This window comes from Pan paniscus, chromosome 4 (assembly GCF_029289425.2).
Source record: "Pan paniscus chromosome 4, NHGRI_mPanPan1-v2.0_pri, whole genome shotgun sequence".
NCBI lineage: Eukaryota > Metazoa > Chordata > Mammalia > Primates > Hominidae > Pan > Pan paniscus.
Genome location: NC_073253.2, coordinates 165,860,703 through 165,873,035, shown reverse-complemented (window position 1 = coordinate 165,873,035; position 12,333 = coordinate 165,860,703). Strand labels below are relative to the sequence as shown.

General features: G+C 40.7%; 1 protein-coding gene across 9 annotated transcripts in view; it reads right to left on the bottom strand.

The window, feature by feature from the left end:
* The window catches only part of KCNIP1 (potassium voltage-gated channel interacting protein 1), a 383,763-nt gene that overhangs the window by 19,365 nt on the left and 352,065 nt on the right, over positions 1–12,333 (bottom strand). For 2 of the 9 annotated variants that reach the window (XM_034960933.3, XM_034960936.3), the window contains exon 2: positions 4,284–4,316. The exons of the other annotated variants lie outside the window; for them this stretch is intronic. In XM_034960933.3, the coding sequence (XP_034816824.1) occupies positions 4,284–4,316 (33 nt within the window). The remainder of the gene's footprint in view (positions 1–4,283; positions 4,317–12,333) is intronic. 9 annotated transcript variants of the gene reach the window in all.

The following is a 12,333-nucleotide window of genomic DNA, read 5'->3' as shown; positions in this document are numbered from 1 at the left end:
AAATTAATTGTTGGTTTGAATCTCCTAGCATTAGATCTAAAAGCATTTTTATTTTTAAAATGCACATCTGTTTATCTGTGCATATATTCACAAGAAACTTCCGGAGGGGCTGCAGAGGTTTTCACATCCCTCCTTTTGCTAGGAATTCCCTGGGTACTGCCCAGGTGGCTTGAGTGAAGAAAGGAGATGAAGCAAAAATCACATTAAAATGCAAATAAAGAAAATGGGAATATTGTATTTTTTGAGTAAATGAGGTATTCTTGAAGACATCCAGTACACTGTTAGATTTATCTTAGCCAGAAGCATGAAGGGTTTTTTGCAGTACACTTAATTCCTTGATCTTCCTGTGACTGAATTCCTCACAAGCTCGGGAAATTTCTTTGTGGGAGCTTGAGAGACTCTTTCCGACTCAAGAAACAGCACTTGTTTCCCATCACCTTCATAAAAAATGCACTAAGTAATTATTGAGATATCAACTATTAAACCCACTTCATTAAGGAGGAACTGGACTTTATTAATAAATGAGTTGTTTGCTGTCTGGGTAGCAGGATCAACTTCTACATCAAACAGATTCTGTAGTATCTGCATATTTGGATACTGACTGCCAAGCTTTTGTTTTGTTTTTCGTTTTCATCATTGGCTAAGTGTCAGGCTGTGGTAACATCGGTTGTGGAAGGAAATTTACTTCTTTGGGGCTCAAGATGCTGGGAAGTAGCCTGCCTGTGGATGTTAGGTAAACCAGTGGCCCTCTCTTTGTTTCTTCTTTCTTTTGCTGTATTTTATAGTAAGAATTGTAATTTATATCACAACCCAGTATACACACATGTATATAAGTGAAATGTTAATGAAATATTTTGAAACAAAAACTCCATGAAATGATCCCATCCCTCACTAATGTGAGCTGTGCTCTGGTCTTAGTTTTAATGTATTCCTTTGCAGACTCGTGCTGGTTGTGACGCTCATGGGTCATGACTTTTGATTGAACAGCACTGATTTAACTTGTCTACAGCTGTGGCAACCTCACAGGCGTGCCCACGCTGCCGCTCTCACATCAGCTCTCCCTTCCCTTTCTTTGTATGCCTCGTGGTGCTGGCCGCTGTAGACACATTCACAGGAAACTTTACAGGTGACGGGCAGCGGTTTTCACCACCCTCCTGTTGCCACCCGGGGATTCCCTGGATGAAGCCCAGGTAGTCCCAGTAAAGGAAGGAGAATGGCCCTGTTCCCTGCGTGCAGGAGGAGAGAAGAGCGTGAACCCGTGGGGAGCCTCCTTGACTGTTCCTTCTGAGGTTTGTTCAAAGTCTCTGATGCCAGATGTTGCTAGTCATTACTTTGTTATAAAAAATAATGATGAGCTAGTTACTAAGTCAGACTTAAGTTTGAATGGTTGAGATAAAAATTAACTTGAGATGTAATACTATGGCAATAATGACATAAAAAGAATAAATTAGAGCACCTTTTGTTTGTAAAGTACTTTTAAGCCATTCAGTGTTCTCATGCCTGTTGTTCCATAACCTTACGTGTGACGGGAGTGAGGGGACCATTGCCCTGCGCATATGATATTAAGAAGTGATTTTCTAACTGTGAGTGCCTCACACAGTGATGAATACCTATCACTAGGGGCAAAGAGAGATGGAATCACCAACTCTAGAGGATGCTACACAGGAAATTCTCAGATTGAATAGTAGATGATTTAGATTAAGTGATCCTTAATGTTTTGGGATCATAGACTCTTCTGAGTGTGGAATGAGGGGTTTAGACTCTCTCAGGAAAAAAAATGCACAATCACTGCACATTTGCCTATTCAGTCATGTGTCGCTTAACAACAGGGATACGCTCTGAGAAATGTGTTGTTAGGCAGTTTTGTCATCGTGTGAACATCGTGGAGTATACTCACGTAAACCTAGATGGGGTAGCCCTACTACACACCTAGGCTGTATGGTATGGCCTTTTGCTCCTAGGCTATAAACCTGTACAGTGTGTTACTGTACTGAATACTGTAGGCAATTGTAACACAATGGTAAGTATTTTAAGTATTTGTGTATCTAAACATACTAAATTTAGAGAAGGTACAGTAAAACTAAGGTGTAAAAAATAAAAAATGGTACAACTATTAGGGCACTTACCATGAATGGAAGTTACAGGACTGGAAGTTGCTCTGGGTGAGTCAGTGAGTGATGGTGAGTGAGTGTGAAGGCCTGGGATATTACTAAACATGAGGTAGGCTTTATACATACTTTATGCTTAGGGCTATACTAAATTAATAAATTTTTTTTCAGTAAGAAATTAACCTTAGCTTACTCTAACTTTATTTTACAAACTATTTGGTTTTTTTCAAACTTTTGGACTCTTTTGTGATAACACTTAGCTTAAAATTCACACTGCCTAGCTGTACAAAAATATTTTTCTTTATTTTCTTATTTTATAAGCTTTTTCTCTATTTAAAAATTTTTTATTTTTATTTTTTTTCTTTTAAAACCCCCCTTTTTTTAATTACCAACGAAGACACAACCACACACATTAGCCTGAGCCCACACAGGGTCAGGAACATCAAGATGTCACTGGGCAATAGGAATTTTTTAGCTCCGTTATAATCTTATGGGACCACAATTGTGTATGTTGTGTTGTTGATGGAAACGTCATTATGCAGAGCATGACTGTACTTTCAGTGAGTTTCTGTATCTGTTAAACACATCCAGCCAATACTAAGCTATTCTAGCATAGGAGATCTCTTCTAAACCTTCTCACTAACTGGCTTTGTCTGAGTCCTAAGTCGTTGAGCAATGGGTGACATATCTGGACCTAGAATCCAGCCAGTCCAGGCCCCTTTCATCATATCTGGTTTCCACATGTCCCCACAGTGGATTCTGCTTTCCTCAAGCACAAATTGCAAACTGGCTTGTAGCCAGCCTTGCAGCACACCTGCTCCTACGAAGCTGTGTGCTTGTGTACCAGTTAGACCTGGACTGTGAGCAGTGGGAGGACTCACACCTTGGGTCTTCTCCCCAGTGAGGTGACCCCTCTGTCAGGCTCAGGACAGTGACCATGACCATCTCCTCCCTGGACTGGCCAATAGTGCCTCCCTCATGGTGTCTCTGATTTGGACTTTATACTTACCCATCTAGGTTTTTTTTTTTTTTTTTTTAGATGGAGTTTTGCTCTTGTTGCCCAAGCTGGAGTGCAATGGTGTGATCTCGGCTCACTGCAACCTCCGCCTCCCGGGTTCAAGCAATTCTCCTGCCTCAGCCTCCTGAGTAGCTGGGATTACAGGTGTGTGCCACCATGCCCGGCTAATTTTTTTGTATTTTTAGTAGAAACGGGGTTTCACCACGTTAGCCAGGCTGGTCTCAAACTTCTGACCTCAGGTGATCTGCCCACCTTGGCCTCCCAAAGTGCTGAGATTACAGACATGAGCCACTGCACCCGGCCACCCGTCTAGCTTTGAGGTTACAAAATAGTGATCCTTGGCTTGAGTGTGGCCCAAAGATAGGTCTTGTTTGACCTGTAAAATGTATCTTAATTATTTTGGAATTAGTTGTCCATGTTTAAAGATGAGAGATCCATGTACAAATCTGGATGTCTGATTTGTCTTGGAAAATGGGATTATCTGACAACTTTGGTCTCAAATTCAGACACTTCAGCAGCCTGCTAGAGCTGAACACTGGCTGTCCCCTCTGGGCAGCCACAGCCTCTAGGATGTCCTGTTGTTCACCCCTGGCTCACAGAATTCATTTATGCTGCTTGCCCTGTGCAATAGGCATTGAGATTTTGGGTTTTTGATCTATACCTACTTACCCTCCCACCTACAAACCACATAGCCTACTCCTCACTGTTTATTTAAACACATGCCACTTTGTTGCACAAAGGACTTGAAGCTGATTATAGGAAATAAATATGAAATAAAAAGAGATAAAGTAATAAGAAAAACTGCCTCAGTATATGTTAATTAGATTAGGAGGTGAAGACCATGGAGAAAAAGAGAACACGGAAATCCAGGCCATTTGTTTGAAGCAATTACTACACTTGAGCTGCAAATGGGCTCTGAGTTTTTACAAATGTCTGTGAAAGGAAAATGTAACCATTTCTTACGGGGAGCAAAGCTTTTCCTGTAACTTGTCTCTAAAAGAACATTTCCAACTGTTTCTATATATGTGGGGCTTGCTAACAAAGGGCACAGAAAGCTGGTGCATGAGAAGACTAATTACAAAACATGGACTTGATTAAGAAGCTCTGCCTTTGCAAGTCATGTGACCAAAGTCAAGTTAGTTTAAACTGTTTTTTACCTCTCTGGTACTGGTAATACCACCAGGCGATGTCTAGGAAAGAGTGAGAAAACATTTTACCAAATCGATTCATCGAAAAGCAAAACACACTTTTATTGTCAATGGAGAGAGGCCGCTCTGAAGGTGTCCACGTCGTCCAGCTTGACATATGCGAAGAGCCTCTCGGTAGCAGAGCTGGAGCTTAGCTCCCTGTCCTTTTCCCATGGTCAGAACAGGCAAGAGCAGTGGGTTGCCTCCCAGTGCCCATGGCTCCCGCAGGGGCTCATTGAACATGCCCTCAGCCATGCAGTCATGCAGCCTGCAGAGATGGGATGGCACATGGCAGAGATGTGCGATGTTGGATGGGTCCTTGGAAACACTCGCATGTTTGACTGAGGAGAGGCTTATAAGATACCCTCCACAATCAGGAGGCCCCCATTCCCCTTCTCTGCTTCTCTGTGATTGGAAGCTGCATATCTTGTAGGATTATTTGTTTGCTCACTCAATAACTGTCAGTGAAGTATCTACTAGGTACAAGTCAGTGAATAAAACAGCTCTGTTCTCTGCTCCCTTGGAGCTTACAGTCTACAAGTTTTTGATTCTTTCTTCCCCCATTAAGCTTGATTAGTAACCAGATGCAGAAAAAGAAAAGGGTAGTTGCAGAAGAGGGTTAGCCCATTAGGATGTGTGGCAGAGTGGATGCCGGCCAAGTCCCCCATTATGCGGAATATAAAATACAAGACAAAATACCAGACCTGGAAAATTATCCATGGCACAGTGGAGCTGGGTGAGTCCAAGGTCCCAGGGAGCTCCACTAGATACTCTCCTGCTGGCCTTTGTGAGTCTATTTCGTGGTTGGCCTGGATTTCCTCTGTAGGCTCTTATTTGAACTTCCGCCTGTCTTGCAAGCACTCCTGGCCACGAGTGTGTAAGGCAGCTCAGCCACCATCTTGAGTGTGTATTAGTTTCTCTCCTGTCCCCCAATCTGCAACCCCAGACAGCAGAGGCTTATTTTCCTGCTGCTCTTCAAAGTGATCGTATAGGTGGGCATCCACTGGAGTGTTTTCACTCATTTCCTGCCCTGTATTCCATGTGAGACACTTACTTTGCTGGATTTAGTTGCCCCTTTGATCCTTCTGGTTAGGTGGCATTTGTATTTATTTATTTTTTACAAATATACTTTATTTTTAGAGCCGTTTCAGGTTACAGAAAAATTGCACAGAAAATATAGAGAGTTTGTGTATATTCCACCCTCACAGTTTCTCCTATTATTCACATCTTGCATTGGTGTGGTATATTTGTTCCAGTTGATGAACCGGTATTGATATGTAGATATTAACTAAAGCCCATAGTTTACATTAGAGTTCATGCTTTGTGTTGTACAGTTCTGTGGGTTTTGACAAATGCATGATGTCATGTATCCACTGTTACAGCATTACGTAGAATAGTTTCACTGCCCTGAATGCTTTGGTAGCATTTTAATATAGATATGTTTAGAAGCATTGACATGCTGTGGTGTGCCAGGAATGTCTTAGGTATTAGGAGAGAGATGAAAAGACATAATACCTGTTTACATGAGTTCTTACACTGGTGAGGAGGCATACGCATAGACCATGGATTAGAAACTCAAATGTCAGTAGTCATTGGCAGGTAATTCAGATGAGGACAGATGATGGGTGTACAACTATAGAGAGTGGTAGGAACTGAGAACTGGAGAGTAACTGCTCCATGAAAGGGAAACAGTTGTTACTCAACCAGTTGTTATCATGCAGTCATTTAAGCCCAGTGAGTCCAGATCTTTAGATTTTTCAAGAGATGCCATAATTAACGATGGTTTGTTTCCTGGTTCTTAGCTGTTATCAATGAATTTGATGTTTAGCACATACAGCATGTACCATATATAACACACCTTTGGGAAGGATGTTGTTGGTTGCTGGTCTAGAATTTTTCATTGGCAAATCATTTCAAAACAGTGTTGACATGGTTAAGAACTGGGAGCTGAGGGGAGGAAGCTCTTAGTGCCTCCTGGGTGGCATGGGACTAGAAGGGATGTCAGAGAAGGCTTCAAGGGAGGTGATAATTCAGTTGAGTGTTGAAGAATGAGGGAACAAGGGAACAGCATATGCAAAGGCATTGAAGCTGAAGATCCCAGGAATGGTGAGCTCTCCTATGCAGGGGTGGAATCCCTTGAGAACAACTGGCTAAAAAGGATTAAAAAAAAAAACTCATCATTTTTGAAGGCTTTGGAGAGCTACCAAGGCAGCCTGCATGAAAACAGCTCAGTCCCTGTTTGGATTAAGTTTATCTGCCTTTGCTCTATTACCTTTCTGAAGCTGAAGACTCAACCAGATAGGTGACACATTTTTTATTCCAATGTGCACCCTTCAGTAAAAATCTGTCAGGCATATTAAGAGACAAGACTAAGAGAAAAAATAGAATACAGTAATAGATCCACAGCTTATCTAGATAATTGGATTAATCATATCTGGGCTTTAAAATAATGGTGAACATTTGTTCAAGAAAACATACAAAAAGCAAGATAATTCCACCAGAGAACCAGAATATAGACAAAAAGTCAATTAAAAAGTGTAGAATTGAAAAATATGTTATCCAAAATTAACAATTAAACAGACCAATTTAAAAGTGGGTTTGACACAGATTAAGAGATAATAAACGACTTGGTAGATAAATCAATAGAAAAATGCACAGACAGACGCACAGAGAGAGAAAAGAATGAAATCACAGGCCAGGCACAGTGGCTCATGCCTGTAATCCCAGCACTTTGGGAGGCCTAGGCGGGTGGATCACTTGAGGTCAGGAGTTCGAGACCAACCTGGCCAATATGGGGAAATCCCGTCTCTACTAAAAATATGAAAATTAGCTGGGGATGGTGGTGCGTGCCTGTAGTCCTGGCTGCTTGGGAGGCTGAGGCAGGAGAATCACTTGAGCCCAAGGGGTGGAGGTTGCAGTGAGCCGAGATTGTGCTACTGCACTCCAGCCTGGGCAACAAAGTGAGATTCCATCTCAAAAAAAGAAAAAAAAAGAATGGAATCACAGATAAGCTTGCATAAGAGACATATGAGACACGATGAAAAGTTTGAACATATGTATAATTGGAGTCTCAGAAAAGAAAGAGATAATGATAATGAAGTGATATTTAAAGAGCTAATAAATGAAAATTTTGAAAAAATGAGTGAAATATATCAAGTCACAGAGTGAAGGAGCACTACAAACCCCAAGCAAGATAAACACAAAGAAAACCACTTATAAGAACATCAGAGTAAAACCACTGAAAAATTAAAAAATAGAAAATCTACAATACAAGATAGAAATCATCACATATAAACCAAAACCTGATTAAATGTTGCTTGTAAGCATAAGGGCACAGAAAATAAAAGTAAAATGATGGAAAAGGATATACCATGCAAACACAAATCAAGAAACGCTGGCACAGCTATGTTTACATCAGCTAAAGTAGATGTTAAGGCAAGTAACTTTGCTAGGGATAGAGCATTCTTATGTAAAAGGGCCCATCTGCTAAGAAGATAAAACAATTCTAAATTAATATGTACTAATAATGTAGCTTCAAAATACAAATAAAGCAAAGACTCATAGAATTAAAAGGAAAAATAATAAATTCACAGTCATAATTGGAGTAATTTAAAAATACCTCTTTCAGTAGCTGATAAACAGACAAAAAAATCAATAGGGGTATAGAAGATCTGAGCAACATAATTAACAAACTTGTCTCATTGAGACGTATGGAGCTCTGTACTCAGCAATCATAAAATACTATAAATTTTTTCAAGTGCACATAGAATATTTACCAAAAGTGACCATTTCCTGGGCCATAAAGTCAATCTCAAAAAAGTTTAAAGAATTGAAGTTATTTAGACTGTTTTTGTCCAGAGTTGAATTAAGCAACATATCAATAGCCAAAAGAAAACTAGAAAATCCTCAAAAACATTTGGAAATCAAGCAATATAGTTCAATTTCTTTTTTTCTTTTTTTGAGACAGGGTCTCGCTATGTCATCCAGGATGAAGTGCAGTGGTGTGATCTCCACTCACTGCAACCTCTGCCTCCCAGGCTCAAGCAATCCTCCCACCTCAGCCTCTTGAGTAGCTGGAACTATAGGCATGTGTCACCATGCCTGGCTAGTTTTTTTGTACTTTTTTGTGGAGATGAGGTCTCACTATATTGCCTAGACTGGCCTCAAACTCAAGCAATCCTCCTGCCTCGGCCTTCCAAAGTGCTAGGATTATAGGCGGGAGCCACCATGCCTAGCCTAATTCAGTTTCTAAGTTACTCATGTATCAAAAAAGCAACCTCATGGTAATTAAATCATGGTAATTTTGAACTAAATGATAATGAGAATATGACATATCAACACTTGTAGGAAGTTGTTCAAGCTGTACCCAGGGGAAAATTTAAAAGAACATGACATACTTGAGCTGCAAATAATTTACAGGACTGTGTGCATAAAAACATAGAATGTTGTACTTCCTCTTGAAATTGTATTCCTAGTATTTGCAGTGGTTCATTTTCAATGTTGCCTGAACTATATTGGCTACATTAGACATTGTATTAATGATGGCATGCTGGCATTTGAAGATGTAATCTTTTCTTCCCCTTAAACATGGTGGTTTGGTTCGTTCTGGATGAGTTTAACCTCGTCTTTTTGATTGACAGCGTTCCCTAATATAATTAGGGGCAAAAATCCACATTGGTGCTTGCATGGAGCAGAGAGGGGATGGGACGGAAAGTCCCATTTGGTCCTTCAGCTTTAAGTCTTAGATTCTTACAGCCAGGCTTGGAGGGGGGTCATAAGCCCACTCAGACCCACACAGTGCACACAACTCATCAGCTCTGAGTTTTATAAACTTAACAATGAGCCCCAGGAGTGCTCAGCTGAGCCTTGATAAAGATTTTCTGAGTGTTTCACGTATTTTTTTCAGTCTTCTCGGTTCAATAAAACTCAAATCATGTTTTGCTTCAAGCATTTGTTCTCTTAATCTTGAAACCCCTCCTGCTCCTTTTAAGCGAAATTGAATTTATACATTTCTCATTCATTTATATACCTCAGTCCTGAAAGTGTCCTGAAAAAAGGAGTCCAAAAAAAAAAAAAATCTTTGAGTGTTTCTGCTTCCATTAGATAGAGTTTTCAAGATCAAATGACTTGGAAATTCTTCAATATTTAGTGTATTTCAGTAGACAGATCTTTCTCTCCAAATGGGTATGTTTTTAATGTGACCTTCAGGTCAGCACAAATGTTGAGGTGGGTGGGGAGAGGAGTGTCAAATGTCCCTTACAGATTCTCAGGAGCAGGGCGATGGTGGAAATTAATGGTCAGAAATGTAACGCAATTATTTAAAGTCCACAAAATCACGACATAGAATGTGACGTAAGTCATAATTCTGTTTGTGTGTGACAGTGTTACATTCATCCAGATATTTTCCAAGATTGAAGAAACAAACGGCTGGGAAAGGAATTATCTAGATTCCAGCACTAGAGAAAGCAGCAGCCCTAAAAGATGTGTCAGGACAAGGAGCAAGGCCATGTACATTAGGGACTCTCACGTGCCCTCACCACTGCAGCAGCATTTTAGTCCAGCTAGGCCCATGGCCAGGCTGCAAGGCAGAAATGTCAGTTTCATTGCAGCAGCTCAGCTTCAGGCACAGATCTCTAGAGGATGTTTTAAGAGGACCTTTTTGTCTGGAAAAAGTGCCCTGGGATGATTTTTTTTTTATTTTTATTTTTTGATGATTTACTTAGGTAGTTCCAGCAGTCTCTGCAGCTCTAGGAGGCAATTAGTCAAATGACGTCCCAATCCTGCCACCAGCTAGTGTATTTCAGTAGACAACTCTTTCTCATCTAATTCAGGTGGCAGTGGAGAAACTTCCCACTGTTTCTCCTTTGAACCCAGCTGGACACCACCCTGAAGTTCCAGTACATGGAGATAGCCAGTAAATGAACAATTGATGACCTGTGTTGAAGAGAGAGGGCATGTTGCCTAGGGTGACTGGGTCTACAATATTTCTGCGGGAAATAAGAGGATTAACACGGGTGGGATTTTATTACTCCTCTTGACTGAGGAGCTGAAATGACAATTCATTGCAAATGAGGAGTGTCCAGGGAGAAAGGGCACTTTTAGTTTTAAGACGGAAAAATGAAGGGGCAGAGAGAGGTTGAAGGAATTGCTCAAAGGAAAAGTAAAATTGCCACAAGAATAGTATTATCTCAAGTTAGCACAGAATTTTCTCACTGATGGAAACTCACTGGGTCCAGGTCAGGCTAAGATGTGAACAGTATATCTTTCAGCCTGCTTTCTGAAGAAGAGGAGTTCATTGCTCTGCAGATAATTTGGCAACTTGCTAAGTGATGGTTTCTGATTAGAGAGCTAGCTTTGGTAGGCTGGTAGATATCTGACAACTGGCTCTTGGGGAGGGTGGAAAAGCCTGATTGATACAGTTTTCCAATTTCCTTGGTCTAAATATTCCCTTCATGGCCCAGTTCAGGCTGTTAGTGTGAAGTTGTTGAAGTGATCATACTTTGGGAAGCACGGTATGACCCAGCTCTATCACATTACTGCTACTGTTTTAGAATAGCTGGCATATGTTTAACTGTCCCAAACAAGCGTGCTGAAGACTCCAAAACCAATTTCAGAGGGTAGGCTTAGGCCCTGTAATCCACACTAATAAACCCCTTCTTTGTTGTTCGTGTGAACATACGTTTCTGTGCTTGATACAGAATAATCACAAATAGGAACATAATGGAAGCTGGCCATGTGAGCTTTTGCTGGATTCAGTATTAATGTATCCTTGTATTAACTGCCTGTCTTGGTGAGCTCAGAGAGCATGATAATAGTTTTAGAATTGATCTAATCATCTCACTGCCCCTAGGAGGTATATGGTTATTAGACTAATTCAAGCTAGAATCATACCCACCTTGTAGCTGTAAATCTAAGTGAGATAAGGTATGTAAGATGCTCTACATGCATAGTAGGTGCTCAAAAATGTTATTTCCATCTTGTCGTATATTTTGACTGTGATTTTAAGGGTCATTCTCAACAACAGAATCCAATAGTCACATCTGTTAAACACTGTCTCAATCATGATTGTGCCTTTCCTGATGGATGTAGTTAATTAATTGTGTTTCTCTTCAGTATAGGAAGATTTCCTTTTTCTGCTATTTATTGTCAGAGACACAACTCAATTGTCAGTTGAGGTTGGACATGAATAGGATAAAGTAAATATGATCGTTTTATGTTAAAGGTAATGGCCACCAGCAAACACAACCCTCTGGATGAAAGACTGTTGACCATCTCAGTCCGTGGAACAGAACAGGGGGTCTGCGGGTGGTGGACACCAGAAGCATAGGGCCTGGAACATTAGTGAACAGACGTAACAACTGATGGCCACTAAGGACATGTCCTGGCTCTGGGTCCTCTGCCCTTAAGAATCCGGACAGTCCATGAGCACTGTTACGGGCCATCTCTTAGCTGAAGAAGTCAACTGGGCATTACCCTCCACTGGAACATGAACTTCCAGATGCAAGGAGTGCAGTCAGTTCATCTGAGAATGTATATCTGCCTGCCCAGAGGCAGGGAGAAGATGGCAAGGTGCTATCCTCTCCAGGACTCAGCTCTGAAGCCTCTTAACTGTGCACTTAATAAATGAAGCCTTGGCAGACACACCTTGAATTATTAATGAAGTTATTCAGCTTTGATTGTTTCCTTCTTTTGGGGAAAGGTTATTCACTCAAATGCCTTTGATTAGACTACACAATACATCACAATTGGGCATATTTTATGTGCAACTTTATGGTGATAATAGTTCTGTCTCATTTAGAAGCAAATCAGACATTATGAACTTCGTGATTTATTAATGTATTGATTTCTATAAATGTCAGCGCATCTCACATCCTGCCAGAGAGCCCGGGAGCAATCAGTGAAAGGCCAATAAAAATGTAAAATGAAACCATCATAAAAAGAGGAAATACTGCCTGTTTCCAAGCCCTGCTGCCTCTCTATATTGTTTCAGGGTCTACATCATTACCATGAAGGCATCCCC